Source organism: Aegilops tauschii, chromosome 1, assembly GCF_002575655.3.
Source record: "Aegilops tauschii subsp. strangulata cultivar AL8/78 chromosome 1, Aet v6.0, whole genome shotgun sequence".
NCBI classification, from domain to species: Eukaryota; Viridiplantae; Streptophyta; class Magnoliopsida; order Poales; family Poaceae; genus Aegilops; species Aegilops tauschii.
In genome coordinates this window covers 491096877-491119459 of record NC_053035.3, presented here as the reverse complement: position 1 = coordinate 491119459, position 22583 = coordinate 491096877, and the positions used below count along the sequence as shown (strand labels likewise).

The following is a 22583-nucleotide window of genomic DNA, read 5'->3' as shown; positions in this document are numbered from 1 at the left end:
AGAAAGATCTTTACTATCTGTATTGATATTCTGCCAATATTACAGGGAGGGAAAAATCCCGCCTGAAATTTGCATAATACTAATACAACATTAGGGCTGTAAATCATGGGGGCCATTATTTCTTTGACACGAAGGGTTGGTTGCACAACAAGCTCATCGATTCAGAATTTTCTTTCCCCAAATCATGTTCATCCTTTTGGTCAGTTCATCTTCAGAGCTCCAGTCCGGCATGGATCTAGCTCCAACCCTCCGTCCTACCGTCAGCCTCCACACTGTCCTGTTTGCCCTTCCCGCCCATCACATCGCCGTTTAGGAAGACCTGCACCATCCTGTTTGCCCTTCCCGCGCACACGCACTTCCCTAGTTGGCGTCGGAAAATCGGAATCTCAGGCGGATAGCTCGACGCCAGCCGAGTGGAGGATTGCGGAAGGGCTCGACGCCAGCCTCGATTCCTCGTGAACTCACGTAGATGTTTTCAGTTTTTGGCTTCTTGCATCTCAATCTGGGTCAGCATCGATCGATCGGGGCGCGATCCGGCAAGCGACCCAGCTCGACCCGCGCTCGTTCCCAAACCTCGATTTGGGTCGATCGATCCCGGGACGGGGATCACACCTTCGACCCGCGAACCAGCCAACTATATTCTGCCAAAGCTCTCTCCATTCCGCATCGCCGGAGATCTCCCTGTCTCCGCATCGTGCGTTCGCCAGCAGAGCATCGGTGCTCTCCGTTCCCCGCAGCCGGAGTTCCCAGTTCCTCGCCGGTGCTCTCCGTTCCTCGCTGCCGTAGTTCCCCAGTTCCTCGCCGGTCCACTGTCACGGACTCACGGTGACCCCGCTGGGGGAGAGAGAGGGAGGGGGGCAGGGAGAGAGGGAGGGATGAATGAAGGGAGGAGATGTACCTCGACAGCACCAGTGCCCTTACTCAGCCGCCGCCACCCCGATCCAAATCGCCGCCGCCGGTGGCTCTAAAGTCTGAACAAGGAGTTCTCAGCCTCGACCCTCGAGCATCATCACCCATCGGCGGTGCACCGAGAGCACCGCTGAGTCCCGCACGAGCAGCGCCGCCAGGCGTCCGTTGCTCCGCGGCCAGTTTCTCCTCCGCCGCAGGTCGTAGTCGCGGTTGCCGTCCTTCTCGTCGCTCTCCAATCTGTTCGGGGAAAGGCCCTATAATTTGGCAGGTCGCAGTTGAGGAGCAGATCGACGGGCATGGGCCGCCCCCGCCGCGGCCATCAGCACGCTCCAGGCCGCCGGACGCGGCTCTCTTCCTCGTCCCCCACGGCGCCGCCGCCGCCATCTGCCGCTCCGCCTAGCGCCCTGCTTGTTGTATCCGTGAGAGACGGGGTGATTGGATGAGACGCGAGACAAAATAGAAAATTCCCTGCGGGGTGGAGTATGGTCAGCCAAGGCAAATCACTAAGCGCACACAGAAAACGAATTAAGTTAAATCTAGTCGTTAGATTAAGTTCAGCGGGTCTAATCATACAGTGGTAATCTGTTCGTGTACGTTTTGTGGGGTGTGCTTAAAGAAGTTTTTATTTGATTGTTTAATAGTAGTATAGATATAGAAGTATAGATGAATTCTGCTTTCTTTTGCACTTCAATCACACATCAACGTGCGCTATGTATGCAGAAACGAAGCGCAAGTGATATAGAAGCACCTTCCATCAATGGAGTCAACAGGGGATGATGAATACATATCAGAGGTACTTGGCGAGATCACGGTGCGCTTGGTCCGGCAGCTGGTCGTCGTCCCGGTAGCTCTCCGGCCGGTGCCACACCCTGCCTCTCGCCGCGACGTGGATTACCTTCCTCCACTCCTCGATCCTCTCCCGCCAGCACCGCTCCGCCAGCCAGTCTTCGTACTCGAACTGCAATGCAACCAGGTCAGCACGCATGGACAACATCAGCCGGCGGTTAAGTAGTGTACTACTACTACGTACTGTGCACGCTCCCAGGTCGTGGGTGAATCTCTTGGGGCGCCCGTGGGCCTCCATGTCCGAGTAGAACGCCGCCACGTCCAACATCATCTCCTCCGGTGAAGGCAGCTCGATCCGCCCCGACAGGGCTCCCGCCACCCACCTGCTCTGGAGCTGGAACACCGGGAAAGGGATTGCCTGGACACAAGAACAATTCGAGATCCTCGTGTATAAGCATCCGTCAAAGATCAAACACCGGTAATATGTACTCCATTATTAAATATAAGTTCTTTTAAAGATTTTAATTTGAACTACATACGGATGTATATAGACGGATTTTTTCCACGATATAGATGGATTTTAGAATGTAGATTCACTCATGTTGCTCCGTATGTAGTCCATAATAATTTTTTTAAAAAGACTTATATTTAGGAATGGAGGGAGTATATAAATACTTTTTTTCTTACCATGAGAGGCACGACCATGCCTGCTGGAAAGAAAAAAACACGTTTTTTTTCTTCCTTCTGCCAGATGCACGAAATTACTTCTCGTGAAGGCATGGATTTGCTTACGCAAGAGGCAGGCCGTGCCTCTCGCAAAAAGGAAAAACGCGTTTTCTATCTGTCAATTAACTGCACGACTTAATCCTTTCCTAGTAACTCTTGCTGGAATCTTGCGTGTTGCTCCGTCTGCCGTGAGTAAATCTTGCCTCCCCGACCCACCTAGCCCACCCCGCCTCCCAACGCACGGGTGAGCCCATCCCTGAGCTTGCCGAGCTCGTGCACCACGGCGGCTACGTCCAACACCACCTTGCTCGGCACCATCAACTCGGCCACGGTTACAACTGCTCTGGCGTCGCTGCCGCGTCTTGCCCCTGTCTACTGCACCAAGCATTACTCTTATCACCGGACTGGTAACCCCCATCGCCGCCTTGGTCAGCCACCAGACCCTACCCATCACCCCCCTCCTGCGCTGGCACACCGTTTTGAGACGGCAAAGAAGTTGCACACGGATCACTGGCGTCACCCCCTGGTTTGTACTCACCCGAACTAGGGTTCATCTCTTCTTTGATTCATTTTTAATCAATTGTTTTGTTTTGTTTTGCTTTACTTTTAGATGTAATGTTTGCTTTGATGAATTTTGTTGAGTGTATATATCTGTGTTATATCTGATGTGTAATGGAGCGTTGTGTCATCTACAATTTTTGGTTAATTTTTGTGCATATCACAATAATCTGATGGGATTCAAAATTCCCAATATTGGCGGTAATACGAGTGTTCGACTTGATTTCAAAATATGGTTGCTTCCATCTAGGTTTAGATCCATTTCCACGATAGCACATTAGTGTTTCTTGGTTTTGTAGCATCTATAATGCTATAAAGATGCTTCTGGACCGTAATTTTGTTTTTGCTTCCAAGTGCCAAAAAAAGTACATATCTAAATGTTGGTGAGTCAAAACATCCATCCATTGCTGGTTAGCAATTTTTTGTTGTAGCATGTAAACCAACATATCTAATCAATTCTATGAAATTGGTTTGTAGATCACAATATGATGCACCTGCATGTTTGTGGCAAGCATTGCTAATTTATGGTTGTTTTCACTAGGTATGGCTTATATTGAGATAGCAAAAACAAAATATGCTTCAACACCAAAATCCTATGCAGACCCCCCCCCCCCCCTTCCCCAGCTCCTCCTGCATCGCCCCCGCATGGCGACCAGGGGGAAAACCTAATCCGCCACCGCCAGCTCCCCCAGACCTTCTCCCCTCCCCCCTCGCTGCCGCCACGGGGCCTAGGAAGCCCTCCCCAGCCAGTTTGGCCCTCCGCAACCAGTTTTAGTAGCACTTGGCCTCCCTAATGCATATTTGATGGCTCCACCACTACAAGTCGACACGGCCCAACAAACTTCCCCATATGCTTGCAAGCCAAAACTGACCCGTTAATAAGGTATACAACTACTACTTGTAGCTGTTACCTGATTTCCTTTTCTCTTGGCTAGGAATTGGGCGGCTGAGGCCGGCGTTGTAATTGGATAGATAGTTGTGTGGTTGGTTGGGAGGAACTCATCTCCGAATTCGAATCGTAACTAATTTCCAGGAAACCTTAGTTCATGTGAGCCACGACTAGAGAGTGGCTCACACCGGCCCCGGCGTACCTTATAAAATACTCCATCCGTCCAAAAATAAGTGTCTTGAGCTTAGTACAAATTTATACTAGAGCTAGTACAAAGTTGAGACACTTATTTTAAGACGGAGAGAATATACTATGGTGATCACCTTGTAATAATCTCTCGAGCTCTTTTTTTGACATCTTTTTTTCTCAAAAAAATGTCAGGGAAAGAGCTTCCCTGCAAAAAAATAAAAATAAGTAAGAAAAAGGGAGCTCGGGAGACGTGTGGATGACAACACGGATGGGATGGAATAGGATAAGGCAGGCGAAGTCGTCCATGCATGCCCTCGAAGGGACGTATCGCACATGCCTGGTTGTCCATGATCTCATGGTCGCGATCGGCTGCCCGATTGGAATCATTGACCTACCTCGTCCAAAACCGTAGGTCTTCTCCCCTAAAAAAAAGAAAAAAGAAAACAAAACCCAATACTAGGTCTTGTGATTGACTGGTCAGCTGCACCTCGTCCCACAAATATGCACACAGCCGCGGTGGAGCTCAGCTCCCGCACATTTGTTTCCCTCCCTTCATTATTCATCCACGCAAGTCCGCAAAGCGGCCGAGGCCGGAAGCGAGTATGGACGTCGAGAGAAGCAGCAGCGACGCCGCAAGGGACACGCCGTCGTCGTCCTCATCGCAGGCCGGCCTGGAGACCGTGGAGAGGCGGCGGCGCCTTCCAGGCCGCCCCAAGAGCTTCGTGCCAGCGGTCTGCATCCTGGCCGCGACCGTGCTCGCAGCTGTCGTCTTCTCCGCCGACTCGCCCTGGTCCTTCGTCCAAGGTACTCCCTTCGATTCCTAAGTCTTTTCACAGATTTCTTCAGATGTATATAGAAGTATTTTAGAGTGCAGATTCATTTATTTTATTTTGTATGTAGTTCATATTAAATTTCTAAAATGACATATATTTAGAAATGGCGGGAGTACTACGTAAAATATGAGTGCTATGATTGGAGATCCATCGAGTTGTTGAATTTCTTCTTCTCCTCTTCCTTTCGTCTAGTGCCTATACCATTCCATTATAGTGACAGTAGTGGACGCACATCAAAGTCACAATTTACCATGTGCCACTGGACAATGGAGACTCGGTAGCTAATTAATTAAGCATGTACTCCTGCGTCACCATATTCTCTTTCACCCAAACTAGAAAACAGGCTGGACTAGGAATTCCTTTCATGGGATACAGTCTAATTTCTCCTATCAGGGCAATTATCAAAATCATACTTTCTCTGTCCGAAAATATTTGTCCAAGAAATAAAAGTATCTAGAAGTATTTTAATTCAAGATACATTTATTTTATTCATTTTTTCGACAAATATTTCTGATCGGAGGGAGTAAAGCAAAAGCTGATGTAGAGCAATACCTATGCCATGTGGTGGTAATAAAATGTTGAAATTTCGACCACGGGTTTGCTAATAAAATGTCTCTTTATCTCTAGATGCACCTCCATCCGACCTCACCGCCGACCAGCTCCTCGACGGCCTGCTCACCGCAGAATTCAGCAAGCGGTCGTGCCGGAGCCGGTACGAGTTCGCCAGCTACCACGAGAAGAAGAAGAACACATCGCATAAACCATCCCCCTACTTACTTGGCAAGCTCCGGAGGCACGAAGCCCTACAGAAGCGGTGCGGCCCTGGCACAGCCCCGTATAGGGCGGCGGTCTGGCAGCTCAAGTCCGGTAAGGGCGCTGCCGCCACGGACTGCCGCTACCTCGTTTCCATCAGCTACCGCGGCCTCGGCAACCGAATGCTCGCCACCGCTTCGGCCTTCCTCTACGCCGTGCTCACGGACCGTGTCCTCCTCGTCCACCAGTACAAGCATGATGTCAGCGCCCTCTTCTGCGAGCCCTTCCCTGGGACGACGTGGCTGCTACCCTCTGGCTGGAGTTTCCCTTTGGGGCACCTCAGGGACTACGGCATCGGCTCCAAAGAGAGCCTCGGCAACATGCTAAAAGCCAACGTCATCTCCGTGGGTGGCGACGGGAACGCGTCGTGGTCGGACGGCGGTGATCACCGGCCACCGTTCGTCTACCTGCACCTCGAGGGCGGCTACGACTTCCACGACAAGCTCTTCTACTGCGACGAGCATCAGCGGCTCCTCCACGGCGCGCCGTGGTTGCTGATGAAGACGGATAGCTACCTCGTCCCGGGGCTCTTCCTCGTCCCGTCATTCCAGGACGAGTTGGGCAAGATGTTCCCGGAGAAGGACATGGCGTTCTACCACCTCGGACGGTACTTGTTCCACCCGGTTAACGACGTCTGGCGCGCAGTCACCAGTTACTACCGCACCAACCTCGCGGGCGTTGGCCAGCGTGTCGGCATACAGATCCGGGTGTTCCAGAAGAAGCCGACGCCGCTACAATACATACTGGACCAGGTCCTCTCATGCGTCCGCAGGGAGAAGCTTCTCCCGGAGATCACATCGTCGTCCATGATCAACGCATCCGACCAGGTTATCCTGGTCACTTCTCTGAGCGCGTGGTACTATGAGAGGATCAGGGAAGAGTACGGCGGAGGCAGGATCACCGGCGGCGTGCACCAGCCGAGTCACGAGGGGCGGCAGAAGTGGGGGGACACGTCCCACGACAGGAGGGCGCTGAGCGAGATGTACCTGCTCAGCACCTGCGACATGCTCGTCACCACCGGCTTCTCGACGTTCGGGTACGTCGCGCAGGGACTTGGCGGGATACGACCGTGGATCATGCCCAGCACACCCATCTGGTCCGAGTCCGACATGGCCGAGACAAAGGAGGTGCCGGAACCACCGTGTGTGCGAGCGATGTCCGTCGAGCCGTGCTTCCACTCACCGTCCTACTACGACTGCACGGCGAGGAGGGACGTGGATGTGGGGAAGGTGGTTCCGTACGTGCGGCACTGTGAGGACGTGAGCTGGGGGATCAAGATTGCCAACCAAAGCAGCTAGCCAGTGGTAACTTGTAGGGAATATATATATTGTCTCATATTAGGCATCACAGGTTCTAGCTAGGTGGTTAATCTAGCTAGTGTAGATGAAACAAATAGAATTGTTCCCCAGCGCGAACACCCTCCACCTGTACGACAAGACACTCACAATCTCAAAACATGCCCCAATTGGGCTGAAAAACACCATGCATTTATATCCAATCTACTAAAAACACCATGACACACAACGAGCATGTGCTTGCACTGGAGCACATACCAAGAACGACATCTTCAGTTGCTCCAGGCTTTCGGACAAAGTATGAAATACATCGGGCCCAAACCCAAACAGTTAATTCTTTCAGGTCGCAAGTGTTGCATCGTTCGTTATTATCACAAACAAAAATATGCATCTCGATTGGCAAACACGGACCAATTCTAGCTCATAACGAAGTTGCCAAGATACAATTAATTGTGTGCAAAGCTGAACAACGCATGCACTTCACATGGTTTATCTCTCGGAGAACCCTGTTTTCTACTATTTCACTATGGAACTGTGTGAGCTCGCCAAGAGCCCAAGTGACCAGCTGCTTGAAGAGCTATGCGAGGTCAAGTAGTCCGATAACCAAATAAAAGCATTACAAGGTACTATACATAAACAAAGAAAGGGACAACTAATCATATCATAAATGCTCAAGTTTTAATATTTCGCATGCAATCCCAATGCCTTGTCATAGAGGCAAAAGAGCACGACTACAAAAGTCATAGGGAGTGAAGAAACTGCAGAGATGGGCCATATCAAGGCGAAGGGGCAAATTATCCGAGGTCACTCACTGTGATCAACCTCGTCATTCAAAGTGGGAAAGGTGGGAGGCCAGATAGTCATAAGGGGAAAGATAGTTGTACAATATATACCCCGCACTTTGATCTCATATACCGTCTCCTTCATGCTCCTCAGGTCAAAAGAAATGATAGCTCTACTTGTCCACAAACATAAGAACACAAATCCACCATCTTCCGAGATTTCACACACCCGAAATCTCTCATGGCGGTCCTGTGCTGCACGCACAACAAACCTGTCAACCAGCTCCCACCTTTCTTCGCCGTTGTCGTCCATCTTGTGGTTCCAGACACTGAGATGGAACTCGTCTTTGTGGATGAGAAAAAGCCCATAATCATCTCCATGTGAGAGCTTGAAGTCCGCACCGACTTTGTCCGGGACTTTGACGACAAAGAGTTCTGGATCTGGAGCAACAAAATCCAACTGACAAATGTAGCAATTGTCGAGCACAATGTAGAGCTTGTCATTGACAATCATCATTGAGTGAGCAAAATTTAATGGCACAGGGAGCTCTCCTTCAGCCAAAATGGCTTCACCCCAGGCATCAGATTGCCCGACATACACTCGGGCCGATAACTTTCGTCCGCTGAGACGCACAGACACTAAGACTAAGTCGTTGTCGTTGTCCCTAAATAACAAGTAGAGACATTGACTACTGTAGTCCAGCGGACCTAACCTGCCAATGTGTAATAGCTCCGGCGGTAGTCGGATAGGGAGCAACCCCCGTGCCGGGCACAGCGGGCTGAACATGGTGTATCCGCCGCACCCGAATGACCGGGGCATGAGTAGGAGGCGGCCGTTCCGGCTGTCGGTGATTCTTACAGATTGATTGCAGTGGTTGAAGCCGGCGCGATTCACGGCATAGCGGAGCTCCCGGGCTTCCGAGACGCTCACAAACACCGCGCGCAAGGTGGAGCAGTCGTTGACGTAGAAGCCGAGGACGCGGGGAGGGTGACGGTCGCGGAATCGTCGGAGGAAGACGCGGTCGGCGGCGATGCGGAGCCATCGCTTGGAGACGAGGGCGGCGTGAACGAGGAAAGCCGGGAAGCCGAGGCGGAGCAGGATCTCCCGGAGCAGGTCATTGTCGCCGATCACCACCGCCATCGCGTTCTCGCCGCCTCTCCTTCCACGAAGGTGGAGCAGCTCGTCGGGTAGGTCCATACCGCGGCGGACGATTTGGGCGCTGAGTCTGGCGGCGGAGTAGGCACTCGTGATCTTCTACTTGAAGCCGGAGGCGCCGGGGAAAATAAATTTATTTTGGGCTCATTCTGTTCCGTTGCATGTACTCGTAAATAAAGCCCAAAAGCCCACCGACATGGCGCGGGCGAGAAGATTTCCTTCCTTTCATGACCACCCGGCCATCCGTGGAGATCATGAAAAAAACCCTCAAAAAAAGAAGAAAAAGAAGAAGAAAAAACATCTATGCAACAGAGGCGTCAGAGATGCAGAACTGTTAACTGAAAGGCAACTTATGCATACATCCACGTGAATCATGACTACGATCCCTCCTCCTTTCGACCTGTATGGAGAACATGAGAGTACCTGATGGCATTATTGTGTCCATTGGTGCACACGCTTCTCATTTCAGTCGGCAGGGCACACAAAGTTCAAGATTCACACATATACTCCCTCCGTCCCGAAATAAGTGTCTCACAACTAATACAAAGTTGAGACACTTATTTCAAAACGGAGGGAGTACTTAGCAGTCAAGAGGTTGTCGTGATTGTCCAAAAATTCAGAGTAGAGGAGGATGCGGTCGAAAGACAGCACCATTACTATCTCTGCTGAAATTAGTAAATCAACGGCAGTAGTATGTACTCCCACAAACTGAGCGCAACAAAAAAAATTTGGATCGAATTTTGTGGAGGGGTACTCCTCACCCGAGTTTTGCGTATATCTGGCGGCGGCCATGGGCGTCGCCTCCTCCTCCGCGAATTGTCCCGTGTGAGTAGTAGATTATAGTATTAGTACGATGATTAAGATAAAGTTAAAACATTTGAGATATTTTTGTCTTAATAATTGTGATGTTTTTTGGACATTGATAACGCCCACACGTGTGGTGGGAGCGACATCCGCCCACACGCCCTATAACACACAGACTGCGTCACGTCGCCGCATGCATGCATGTGGGAATCTTTTTTGATTTCCAGTTTTTAAAATGTTTTATCTCTTAAATGAAAAATCCGATTGAAGATCCATTTTCACCATTAAATCCATCGCGACGAGATCTTCGAAACTAGATCTCATATCAGTATGTTTCGACGACATTTTTGGGGGGTTAAAAGTTTCCATGTCTATTGCACATGAATTGCCATGGTGTTTACACTGAAGTTGCCATGATATGTTTCAGCTATTTTCTTCTACATTTAAAAGTAAATTTTGACATATTATAAAACAGAGAATTAAGAAACTAGACTTACCATGAACCATAAACTAAAATTGCCATGATACATGCACTTAAAATTGCCATGGCTCATACAAAAAATAATTTTCACGGTCAAAGTACTGGAATTGTCATGGTCAAAATACTAAGATTGCCATGCTCTATAAACTAAAATTGCCACATGGCAACTTTAGTGTAAACACTATGGCAACTACGGTGTAAACATCATGGCAATTTTTGTGTAAAAAAAAATCGTCGAAACACATCAACATGGGATCTAGTTTTGAAGATCTCGTCGAGGCGGACTTAATGGCGAAAACGGATTTTTAATTGGAGTTTTTTAATTAGGAGATAAAAATATTTTTAAGCCGAAACCAAAAAGATTCCCGCTGATGTCATCTGTTTTGACGTGGCAAAATGAATGGTAATGGAGCCGTTTGGGCCATGTTGCTTCGTGCCACACGTGTAGGCGTTAACATTTGCGTATTTTTTTGGATCCCTTTCTTTGGACGAAATCTTAGAATGCGAAAAGCTGCAAAATAGAATACTTAAGTGCATACAAAAAACTATTAAGAAAGTTTTGTCACCTCATAGGACTACAATATAATGTTGACTGAAATGAAGATCATATACATCAGATGAACCCTGCATAAATCAACACTGAAATACATTGAAGTTGCGTCAAACCAAATGTTCGTTTTACAACAGAAAAAATAACAATAAAATGGTTCTAATGGTTAGTGTAATGTTTGCACCTCATCTTACCCCTCACATTCTAGCAGAAGTTCAATCTCATTACGGCGAAGCACCTTCGGTTCCTTTCGCGCGGGTAATCTCATCCGTCAGCATGGACGGTGCTGTTTCTTCTCGGAGGTCTACCAGGAACAGACCCCGGCTTGAACTTGGACGCCTCATGCCTGGCAAGCTCCGGCGGCACGGGACTATTGCTCTGCACAAGCATCTGCTTAAGATCGAAGAAAATGTCAGTGTCCACCAGTGTCAAAAACGATGTCGAGAGCCCCTTCTTCCCCGCGCGGCCCGTCCTCCCGATACGATGCGTGTACAGATCGATCGAGCTAGGCATCTCGTAGTTGATCACGTGAGCGACCTCCGGGACGTCGATGCCGCGGGCGGCGAGGTCGGTGGCCACGAGGACGTTGAACCCGCCGTTCCTGAACCCGTCGAGGTTGGCCGTCCTCTCGTCCTGTGACTTCCCTCCGTGCTGCTCGAGCGGGGTTATGGTGGGTTCAACGTCCTCGTGGCCACCGACCTCGCCGCCCGCAGCATCGACGTCCCGGAGGTCGCTCACCCGGGTTATGCCGGGCCATCTGGATCTGCACCCGGCCCTGTCGACGTTGCGGAGCAGCTCGGCGCCGAGCCCGCTCTCCGCCCAGCTCCGCATGGGCCGGGGCACGCGGGAGCCCCTGTAGGAGATGCCGAAGTCCTCGCGCAGGATCCGCCAGTCGCGCTCCGTCATCTCCTCGGCGCGCTTGGCCGTCCAGTGCGTGTCCACGCGCATGTCCAGGGCGTCGTACGTCGCCGCGGCGCCGGACTCCTTGTGCAACGTGGCCGCCGCGGCCTTCTTCTGCTCGCGCCGGTCGATGCCTGCGAGGAAGCCGCGACCGTAGAGCAGCAGGGGCCCGTGCGCCGGCTGGTAGGGCGCGTCGGCTGTGTCGACAAGGCTGGTGTCGTCCGTGCTCGCCCAGTCGAAGCGGAACCTGTCCCGCGGCTTGGCGACCGTCTTGGGCTTCTTGTCCTTGGATCCCCCGAGGTACTGATCCCTGATCGCCTCCAGCTCCTTCTCCCGCGCCTTCTCCGCCCGATCTTTCTCCTTGCCGTTCCTGTCCTGAACTCTGTCGCGGCGGTCACGGTGCCGGTCCTGGTAGTGTCGGCACGATGAGGAGGAATCGTGAGGGGGAGGCGGCGGAGTGGGGAGCTCGGAGCGACGCTGGTCGGCGACGGCGGCCTGGCGGCGCTCGAGGGCGAGGCGCTGGCGTTTTTCCCGGGAGAGGAACACCGGGCTCGGCTCCGCGGCGTCCAACGTTCGCTTCATGGCGGGGCTGCTGGCAGGAGAGGACGCGCGGCGGTGTTCGGCTTGCACGGGACGGGAGGGAGGATTCGATGCTGCTTCTTCTTCTGTACATAAAGGCTGGCGGATCAGCCGCCGACGCCGACTCGGAGAGAAGTTCGTATCCGGCACGGTCAACGGCTGAAAATGGCGGCAGATTACCGCGGACCATAATCATCCCGCGAGGAATCCATGATACCTACTACTCCCTCTGTTCTGAAATAGTTGTCTGTTGGAGGATTTTTCAGACCAGGTGAAAACGAGCAAATGTATAAAAATATCCCTGATTTGAAAACGAGTCATCGTCTTCCTCCGCTAGGCTCCTCCTCGTAGTCTTCCTCCGCCAGGCCACCTGCGCCCTCCACCTCCTCCAGCTGCTAGTCCGGCCACCTCCTCCTCCGCCCTCCACCACCTCCTCCTCCTCCTCCTCCTCCTCCGCCCTCCACCACCTCCTCCTCCTCCTCCTCCGCCCTCCTCCTCCTCCTCCTCCGCCCAGTCTGGTGGCCACCGCTCCCAATTTGATCGCCGCTGCCCCAGCCTAGCCGCCCCACCGCTCCTCCCAATCTAGTCCTCGCTGCACTAACCTGGTCCTCTCAACCGCACTGACCAGCCTGATCCTTGCTGCTCCCCCGCCCGGTCCTCGCTGCTCCCCTGCCTGGTCCTCGCCAGGTACTCCTCGCTGCTCCCAATTCTTATCAGTTTTCGCCACATACAGAATTGGGAGAATTTGTCGATGCTTTTAGGTACAATAGTCTGTAAAATTGATCAGGAGACATTCAATCAGGAAAAATTTGTTAAGATCAATAACTATGGCAATCAGACAAGATCATCACCCTCACAATTGGCATCAGAAGAAATTACTGGAGTGTAATGATCAATTGGGAAACCTGTAATGCATGAGAAAATGATGTTGTTGCTGTCCTCCTGCTGATGTTGTCCAATTGTCAAATTTAGAGATGATGATCATTGTTATACACCATTTGTCCAATTGCAAACATGCCTACAGTTTCTATGAGTCAATGAAAACAAATTCAATAGACCATTTGAGATCAATACTTGGATATTTAAAGAACTTTCTATAAAACGGTGTATCCTGATGAATGATGCCAACATTAAGAAAAGCCAACAGTCCTGACAGTAAATAAGAATGAAAATTGTGAAAAGTGTGAATGACAGATGTGAAAAACTAAAGTGTCAACAATGTCCACATGCTTCTAATAATGAGGAAAAAAAGAGGTATCTCAATCCAATGGGAATATGGGATCACTTACTCTGTTGACATAGTGTGTGATCCTTGTAAAACATGGTGTGTGTGTTGATGGTCTCACTCACAGGATGGATTATTGCTTCTTTTTCCTGACACAAGCAAACCAAATGAAATGAGATCTTATTTATTTACAATCAAATCAAAACAAGGAAACAAGGAAAGGTGAAAATGGACTGCACTTTAGTTTACTTCATTTCATTTCAGACAAGCAAACCAAAAGAGAGCCTTAAGTGAACATTCTTGCCATTTGTTGACAGATTACAAATATTGACAGTAAATAAGAGTGAAAATTGTGAAATAAAAATTTGTTGAAATAAAATAACTGTGGGAGTACTTGTTCTTCTTCCTCTTCTTCTACTACTCCTACTGCTACTGCTCCTGCTGCTGCTACTATTACTACTACTTGTTCTTCTTCTTCTTCTTTTTCTTCTTCTTCTTCTTCTTCTTCTTCTTCTTCTTCTTCTTCTTCTTCCTGTTCTTCTTCTTCTACTTGTTCTTCTTGTTCTTCTACTTCTACTTCTACTTCTACTTATTTCATCTTGCGTATTCATATCTTCAGGACAAAATGGATCTCCCAGACCTCAACTTCACTCCACCACCAGAAGATGTGGACGAAATGGATGAAGATGTAGAAAATGAAATGGAAGGAGATGCAAAAGATGGAATGGAAGGAGATGAAATTGTTCAAAATGCAGGTACAGTTATAGTTGATCATTTCATCTCTTCATCATTTGATCATTTCATCACTTGATCATTTAATGATTTCTTTGTTGTATGTCTTGGTGCAGATGTTGGGCAAGTTGGTAGAAAAAATAAAACCCTCAATGACCAGCAAAAATTTGCTGCTTATGTAGCATTGCATACACTGTGTATGAGTAGAGGAGGCACTTTTAAGAAAACTGATACGCAAGACATTGCAAAATTTTTTGGAGTGGGTGTTTGGAATATACAAAGAATTTGGAGAAAAGCAATGTTGCAAATTCAACAAGGTTAAGAGGTAGATGTTGCCGATCAGAGAAAAGGAAATTCTGGAAGAAAGCCTAAGGACATTAACCTAGAAAAAATCCTAACAATCCCATTAAACAGGAGGTCTACTATTAGATCACTAGCCTGGCAACTGAGATGTAGCCCTACCACACTTCATAGAAAGTTCATGTTGAATTTGATTAGGAGGCATACAAACTGTGTGAAGCCGGCTTTAAAGGAAAAGAATAAGATGGATAGGATGAATTTTTGTTTGTCGATGCTTGATGAGGCAACAACAGCAACTGCGAGGCCTAAGTTCAAGACTATGCATAACATTGTCCATATTGATGAGAAGTGGTTTAACATGACAAAGAAGAATAGAACATATTATCTGCTGGATGGGGAGGAAGAGCCTATGAGGCCTATACACGGCAACTGTATTGGCAAGGTTTACACGAATGCCCTATACAACTTAGAGGTAATGGGGAGGGTTCAGTGATGAGGCTTGTGCTGCTTGAGATGAGGCTTGTTCAGATGCTTGACATGAGGCTTGTTTAGATTCTTGACATGAGGCTTGTTCAGATGCTTGACACGAGGCTTGTTCAGATGTGAAGTATGTGTAGTTCCTTGAGATGAGTCTTGTGCGGAGTGCATCCCATGTGAAATTACTCCATATGTGTAATACTCCATTTTGTGATCATTTTTACTCCATGTATTTTTTCTCCATTTTGTGAGACTTGCATGTGTAATCCTTTAGTTTTCAGTTTAATTAATTAAAGGAAAGGTTTCAGATTAATTAATTAAAGGAAAGGTTTTTGTTTAATTAATTAATTAAAGGAAAGGTTTCATTTTAATTAATTAAAGGACATGTTTCGTTTAATTCTAGAGTAAAAGGACATGTTGTTGTTGCTGCTGCTTTTAAGTTTCAGAAGACAAGATAAGAGAAGAGAGCAAGAAGAGAAGAGAAATCATTTTTGTTTCAAAAGTTTCATTTGCTTGTGTGGAGTACTCCATTTAAACGAGGCAGGCGCAGGTGCAGCTCCAGGCAGATTACCTAGCTCCTATCAAATTCAGTTTAAACTAAATAAAATTCAGTAAGAAAAACACTTTTGAGAATTGCTAACAGCTGTTGGGGATCGTTGCAGAATTTTAAAATTTTCTATGCATCACCAAGATCCATCTATGGAGTTTACTAGCAACGAGAGGGAAGGAGTGCATCTACATACCCTTGTAGATCACGAGCGGAAGCGTTCAAGTGAACGGGGTTGATGGAGTCGTACTCGTCGTGATCCAAATCACCGATGACCGAGCGCCGAACGGACGGCACATCCGCGTTCAACACACGTACGGAGCAGCGACGTCTCCTCCTTCTTGATCCAGCAAGGGGGGAAGGAAAGGTTGATGGAGATCCAGCAGCACGACGGCGTGGTGGTGGAAGTAGCGGGGATCCCGGCAGGGCTTCGCCAAGCGCAAGCGGGAGGGAGAGGTGTCACGGGAGGGAGAGGGAGGCGCCAGGGGCTAGGGTACTGCTGCCCACCCTCCCCCCACTATATATAGGGGTCCTGGGGGGGGGGGCGCCGGCCCCCTGGAGATCCCATATGAGGGGGGGGGAGGCCCAAGGTGGGCGCCCCAGCCCACTAGGGGCTGGTTCCCCTCCCACTTCAGCCCATGGGGCCCTCCGGGACAGGTGGCCCCACCCGGTGGACCCCCGGGACCCTTCCGGTGGTCCCGGTACAATACCGATAACCCCCGAAACTTTCCCGGTGGCCGAAACTGGACTTCCTATATATAATTCTTTACCTCCGGACCATTCCGGAACTCCTCGTGACGTCCGGGATCTCATCCGGGACTCCGAACAACTTTCGGGTTTCCGCATACTAATATCTCTACAACCCTAGCGTCACCGAACCTTAAGTGTGTAGACCCTACGGGTTCGGGAGACATGCAGACATGACCGAGACGCCTCTCCGGTCAATAACCAACAGCGGGATCTGGATACCCATGTTGGCTCCTACATGTTCCACGATGATCTCATCGGATGAACCACGATGTCGAGTATTCAATCAATCCCGTATACAATTCCCTTTGTCCATCGGCACGTTACTTGCCCGAGATTCGATCGTCGGTATCCCAATACCTTGTTCAATCTCGTTACCGGCAAGTCACTTTACTCGTACCGTAATGCATGATCCCGTGGCTAACTCCTTAGTCACATTGAGCTCATCATGATGATGCATTACCGAGTGGGCCCAGAGATACCTCTCTGTCATACGGAGTGACAAATCCCAGTCTCGATCCGTGCCAACCCAACAGACACTTTCGGAGATACCCGTAGTGCACCTTTATAGTCACCCAGTTACGTTGTGACGTTTGGTACACCCAAAGCACTCCTACGGTATCCGGGAGTTGCACGATCTCATGGTCTAAGGAAATGATACTTGACATTGGAAAAGCTCTAGCAAACGAACTACACGATCTTTTGTGCTATGCTTAGGATTGGGTCTTGTCCATCACATCATTCTCCTAATGATGTGATCCCGTTATCAATGACATCCAATGTCCATAGTCAGGAAACCATGACTATCTGTTGATCAACGAGCTAGTCAACTAGAGGCTCACTAGGGACATGTTGTGGTCTATGTGTTCACACATGTATTACGATTTCCGAATAACACAATTATAGCATGAACAATAGACAATTATCATGAACAAGGAAATATAATAATAATCATTTTATTATTGCCTCTAGGGCATATTTCCAACAACAGTCAGTCAAATACTGAATGCAGAAAACAATTCCTGAGCCGTCCCTACATTTTAATCCTTGAGATTTTCCTTATAGTCAGTCAAAGATTTTCCTTGGTTTGTTATACGAATATGCAAAATATTGAAGCTGTACATGCAAATATCCAAATTACTCATAGCACCAAAAAGTCCTACTCCAAGAGCTTCATGTGCTATAATTTTAATTATAATTACTGCAAGCACAAGCAACAGAAAACATAAGGACCAGCAAGTTGCTGCAAGTGGGTATAATTATAAACTCACTCACAGTAACAAGTTATTCCATGACATCAAGTCCTACAGTACTGCTGCTACACTTGCTACTCCTGCTTGGAAGAAAACAACAACAAGTCCTACACTACTTGTTGAGGATATAGACCTTAGAGTCACCCGCCAGGAGGGGCCGGGTTACTCGTATGGTCATTGCCAGAAGCCCGGAGCCAAGCTTGAAGACGATGGGCCAGAGATGGGCTAAGACCCGGATATGGCTTAAGGCCCGTAGTTACAATCATTATTATGGTAGAACTTGTAGTGTAAGGCAAGTATAGTTGAGAGTCCGAGCCGGACACTCTTATGAGCCGGCCGAGACTCTAAGGGTTGCTGGGCGTCAGCCTCCCTATATAAAGGGACGACCCGGCAGCGATTTAGGGACAAGAACAATCTCATCGAGAGCCGGGCATAGCAGTTTAGCTCCCCGGTGATCGTAACCTTAATCAATACCACCTCAAACTGGACGTAGGCTTTTACCTTCACCGTAAGGGGCCGAACCAGTATAAACCCTCGTGTTCCTTGTCCCGCATTAACCCCTTCAAGCTTCCTAGCTGCGATGGCTCCACGACTAAGTCCCAGCTCGAGGACATCTGCCGTGACAATTCCACGACAATTGGCGCCCACCGTGGGGCCAGCGCACGGTGGATTTGAGTTCTTGAAGGGCAGCTTCGAAGGGCTCAAGGGATACGCTGTGGGCCGGATGACCAAGAGTCGTCGCGGCAAGCTCTACATCGACGATGCAAACTGGGGCCCCGACGCCGGCTCAATTGAGTACGGGTACCGGGTCCCCTTGGCGGAATTCACGTTTTCATTGGCAAGATTGGTGAGCCGAGCCCTGAGCCAGGTCTCTACGCTGATCTCATCGAGACGGCTTAGCTTGCGCGACCCGCCCGGGCCCGGCCTTCCTTAAGGCATGCTTTTGTGGGGTGTATCCATGGAGGACTCTCCGATCGATCTAGATCTGGTGATGAGACGGCCGCCGGCTCTGACGGCGAGTCGGCCACCGATGAGTCAAACTCGTTGTACCAACTTCAAGATGGCAGGCTCATGGGTTGTTCCGATGGTGACAGTATTCCGGACCTTTTTGAGCCGCCAAGTCAGGTTGGAGTTTTTATGGCTGGTGCGCAGCCTGTTCAGAACCCCGCTGCTGGAGCGGGAAACCCGGTGCCTTCTCCGGCTCAGGTGCTAATGGATCTCACGGACAAGATGACGGCCCTGTTAACCGCCACGGTTGACCCGGCGGATCAAGCTCAGCATGATGCGGAGGTGGCGCAGTTAAAATTGGATCTAGTGAAGGCTAAGGAGGATCTTGCAGCGGAAGGGATCAGGCTGGCTGCGGAGAGGGCGGCTCTCGATGCCCAAACTCAGCTGATCCAGGCGCAGTCCTTCCAACTCACGATGGATCAGAACGCGGCCAATGAGGTCATGAGAAGGAGGCATCAAAAGTCCCAATCTAGACTCCCTCCGGTTTACGATCCACGCAACCTTTTCAACACGCCAGGTGCAGGGTCTAGTAACCCGCCAGGGGTCATAATGCCAGGGACCCCTATTCAGCCACAAGTGATGGGGCCTCCCCAGGTGCCCCTTGCCCCGCCTCAGTACGTGCCAATACCCCCGGGTCATTATAATAACCCGCTGGAGAACATGGTCGCTGCGGCAGCACGGCTGGCGGCTCTCCCAGTTGACGGCGACTCTCCGACGGCTATTGAAACCCGCCGGGTCAGGGAACTCCTTCAGACGGCACTGGCACAGCAGGAGGCGTACTCCTACAGCCGGGATAGGATCCACTCGACCCCTCGTCCGGGTCAGAGCCCGAGTTACAGCAGGCACATGGTCTCAGCGACCGGCTCAAGTAACGTCCGACGCCACGACCCGCCCCCTGGCCACGGCCCGGCTTATAACGGAGCCTTTCACGTAGCAGACCAGGACAAAGCACGGCAAGAGGCGGAGCAAGTGCCTCAATTGACGGCTTATCAGACCCCCCCGGCTTATCCGACGACCTCCGTCGACGTGGGTATCCCTACCAGGACCGGGGGCGTCCCTTGTTTAGTGCCAGCTATCCGTAATGAACGTCTACCCAAGGACTTCAAAGGCCCTAGAAAGGTGCCTAATTACACAGCTGACTTACAACCCGCAGCCTGGATCGAGAGCTATGAGATGGCTATGGAGCTGCTGGAGGTCAGTGAGGCGGCCATGGCCAAGTATTTCACCATGATGTTAGATGGAACTGCCCGCACTTGGTTGAAAGGGCTACCACCGAATTCCATTGGGTCTTGGGCTGAGCTGAAAGCCCGGTTCATCCAAAACTTCAAAGATACCTGTAGGCAGTCTATGTCAATTGTGGATTTGACTAACTGTAAGCAGCAGGAGGGTGAATCCACGACCCATTGGGTTCGCCGGGTTAAGGAGATCATACATTCATCAGATAAGATGGATGCCGGCTCTGCAGTCCTAATGTTGGAACAGAATTGTCGCTTCGTGCCCCTGAAGATGAAACTCGGGCGGCTTAAGCGCGACTGCAGTGATATGGGTACACTAATGGCGGCTCTTGTCAAGTACGCCGATTCCGATGGTACCAAGGATCCCCCTTCAGATGATGAAAGGACGGGGAAGGGAAAGAAGAACGGCAATGGCAAGGGTCCTCAGTTTAACCCGGGGAATCAAGGAGGAGGCAAGCGCAAGGCCGATGGCAGCCTAGAGTTTGTAGCCAACACCAACTCCCAAGGTAATAACCAGCGACGCAAGGGGAGGCCCCCTCCCCGAGGTGGCGGGTCAGGTCCGACGCTGGAGCAGCTGTTGAATGAACCTTGTCCAAGGCATGGCTCTAGAGAGAAGCCGGCGACTCATCTGTGGAAGGATTGCGCAATCATGAAGGCCTTTAAGAATTACAATGGCCCGGGCGGCGGCTCAGGCGCTGGCGGCTTTCATGGCCCAGGCGGCGGCTCAAATTCCGGTCCTCAGAACGGTCAAGGGGGCCTTAATCAACAGTCTGGCCAGGGTCATCAACAGCAGCAGGGGGGTTATCAGACCAATCCAAAGCAGCTTAGCGGTGGACAGTATCATGTGTTTACCACTAGTTTGTGCAAGCGAGATCAGAAGCTTCATAAGAGGGCTGTGAATGCTGTTGAGCCGGCGGTCCCACGCTACTTGCGGTGGTCTGAGCAGCCTATAGTGTGGAGTAGGGAGGATCACCCTCCCCGGGTGGATAACCCGGGCCACTTGGCCCTAGTGGTGGCTCCTCAAGTGGGAGGATATAAGTTCACAAAGGTGCTCATGGATGGAGGCAGCAGCATCAACATCCTCTATTATAAGACTTTTTGCCGTATGGGGTTGGTTGATAAGAACCTCAGCCAGTCAAACACTATCTTCCATGGCGTGGTACCTGGTAAGTCGGCTTATCCAGTCGGCAAGATCGAATTGGAAGTGGCTTTTGGTGATGAGAACAACTACAGGGTGGAGAAATTGACCTTTGAGGTGGTCAAGATAAGAAGTCCATACCATGCTATATTTGGACGGCCGGCTTACGCCAAGTTCATGGCACGGCCGTGTTATGTGTACTTACAGCTCAAGATGCCGGGTCACAATGGGGCCATTACGGTTCATGGCAGCCGGAAAGTGGCTCTGGAGTGTGAGGAAGGTGATGCGGCTTATGCATAATCTGTTTGTGCTACAGAGGAGTTGAAGTTTTACAAGGACAATGTTGACCCAATAGATATGACCTCACTGAAAAAGCCGACTACGGAGAATGAACCGGCGATGAAATTTAAGTCGGCTGATGAAACTAAGCTTGTTGATTTTGTTCCAGGAGATTCATCTCAGCAGTTTAGCATCAGTGCCAATCTGGATCCAAAATAGGAAAGCGCGCTCATCGAGTTCATCCGTGAGAATAGGGACATCTTCGTATGGAAACCCTCTGACATGCCAGGTGTACCTAGAGAACTCGCTGAGCATACTCTCAATGTTGATCCGAAATTTAAGCCGGTCAGACAGTTCCTTCGGCGGTTTAATGAAGAGAGGCGGAAAGCTATTGGTGAAGAAGTGGCCCGGCTCTTGGCGGCCGGGTTTATCGTGGAAGTCTTTCACCCAGAGTGGTTGGCTAACCCGGTGCTCGTACTCAAGAAGAACGGCACCTGGCGAATGTGTGTGGACTACACGGACTTGAACAAGGCGTGTCCGGCTGATCCTTTTGCCCTCCCCCGTATTGATCAAATCATTGATGCTACGGCAGGTTGTGCACGTTTAAGTTTCTTGGATGCTTATTCCGGTTATCATCATATTAAGATGGCAGTTAAGGACCAGGAGAAGACGTCGTTCATCACTCCCTTTGGAGCCTTCTGCTATGTGTCTATGCCCTTTGGACTCAAGTGTGCACAGGCGACTTACCAGCGTTGTGTACAGAACTGTCTTCATAAGCAGATCGGGCGCAATGTTCACGCTTACGTGGACGATATTGTGGTTAAATCCATCAAAGAGGAAACCCTGATAGATGATTTAAGGGAAACCTTTGATAATCTCCGGGTCTATAAGATGATGCTTAACCCGGCCAAGTGTGTCTTTGGTGTTCCTGCAGGCAAGCTCTTGGGCTTCTTGGTTTCTGACAGAGGCATTGAGGCTAACCCGGAGAAGATCAAGGCCATCACCTCCCTGGCTAAGCCGGCGTGTATAAATGACGTTCAGCGCTTGGCGGGTCGCATCGCTGCTTTAAGCCATTTTATAAGCCGTTTGGGTGAGAAGGCCATGCCCTTATATCAGTTGATGAAGAAAACTGATAACTTTGTCTGGAATGATGCAGCTAATACCGCCTTTGAGGATTTGAAGAAGCAGCTGGCAGAGCCCCCAGTCCTTGCTGCTCCGGTTGATAAGGAGCCCTTATTGCTGTATGTGGCGGCAAACGCACGAGCCGTCAGTGTGGCTATTGTGGTGGAGCGCAAGGAGGAGGGTAAGGAGCATCCGGTTCAGCGGCCGGTTTATTATGTCAGCGAAGTGCTCATTGAGTCCAAGCAGCGGTACCCACATTGGCAGAAGTTG

The 22583-nt window shown here is 50.1% G+C and overlaps 4 protein-coding genes and 1 long non-coding RNA gene across 5 annotated transcripts; 1 reads left to right on the top strand and 4 right to left on the bottom strand.

The window, feature by feature from the left end:
* Positions 1-1696: 1696 nt before the first annotated feature.
* On the bottom strand, positions 1697-2400 carry LOC141039186 (flavin-containing monooxygenase FMO GS-OX-like 5). Its single transcript, XM_073506504.1, has 3 exons — positions 2383-2400; positions 1940-2113; positions 1697-1867 (listed from the first exon to the last, which is right to left on the bottom strand). The coding sequence occupies exons 1-3, from the start codon at positions 2398-2400 to the stop codon at positions 1697-1699; spliced, it is 363 nt and encodes a 120-aa protein (XP_073362605.1).
* A 2036-nt stretch (positions 2401-4436) lies between these two features.
* Positions 4437-7181, top strand: LOC109760124 (galactoside 2-alpha-L-fucosyltransferase). The gene is made up of 3 exons (XM_020318963.4): positions 4437-4469; positions 4518-4861; positions 5518-7181. The coding sequence occupies exons 2-3, from the start codon at positions 4660-4662 to the stop codon at positions 6999-7001; spliced, it is 1686 nt and encodes a 561-aa protein (XP_020174552.1). The 5' UTR covers positions 4437-4469; positions 4518-4659; the 3' UTR covers positions 7002-7181.
* LOC109760114 (uncharacterized) lies at positions 7074-8921 on the bottom strand. The gene is made up of 2 exons (XM_020318952.1): positions 8053-8921; positions 7074-7128 (listed from the first exon to the last, which is right to left on the bottom strand). The coding sequence occupies exons 1-2, from the start codon at positions 8919-8921 to the stop codon at positions 7074-7076; spliced, it is 924 nt and encodes a 307-aa protein (XP_020174541.1).
* Positions 8922-11035: 2114 nt separating this feature from the next.
* Positions 11036-12253, bottom strand: LOC109760116 (DEAD-box ATP-dependent RNA helicase 21-like). Its single transcript, XM_073506503.1, has one exon. The coding sequence runs from the start codon at positions 12251-12253 to the stop codon at positions 11036-11038; it is 1218 nt and encodes a 405-aa protein (XP_073362604.1).
* A 534-nt stretch (positions 12254-12787) lies between these two features.
* LOC120969392 (uncharacterized) lies at positions 12788-13733 on the bottom strand. The gene is made up of 3 exons (XR_005763552.3): positions 13540-13733; positions 13156-13277; positions 12788-13021 (listed from the first exon to the last, which is right to left on the bottom strand). It is a non-coding gene; the product is annotated as an uncharacterized lncRNA (long non-coding RNA).
* Positions 13734-22583: the final 8850 nt, after the last annotated feature.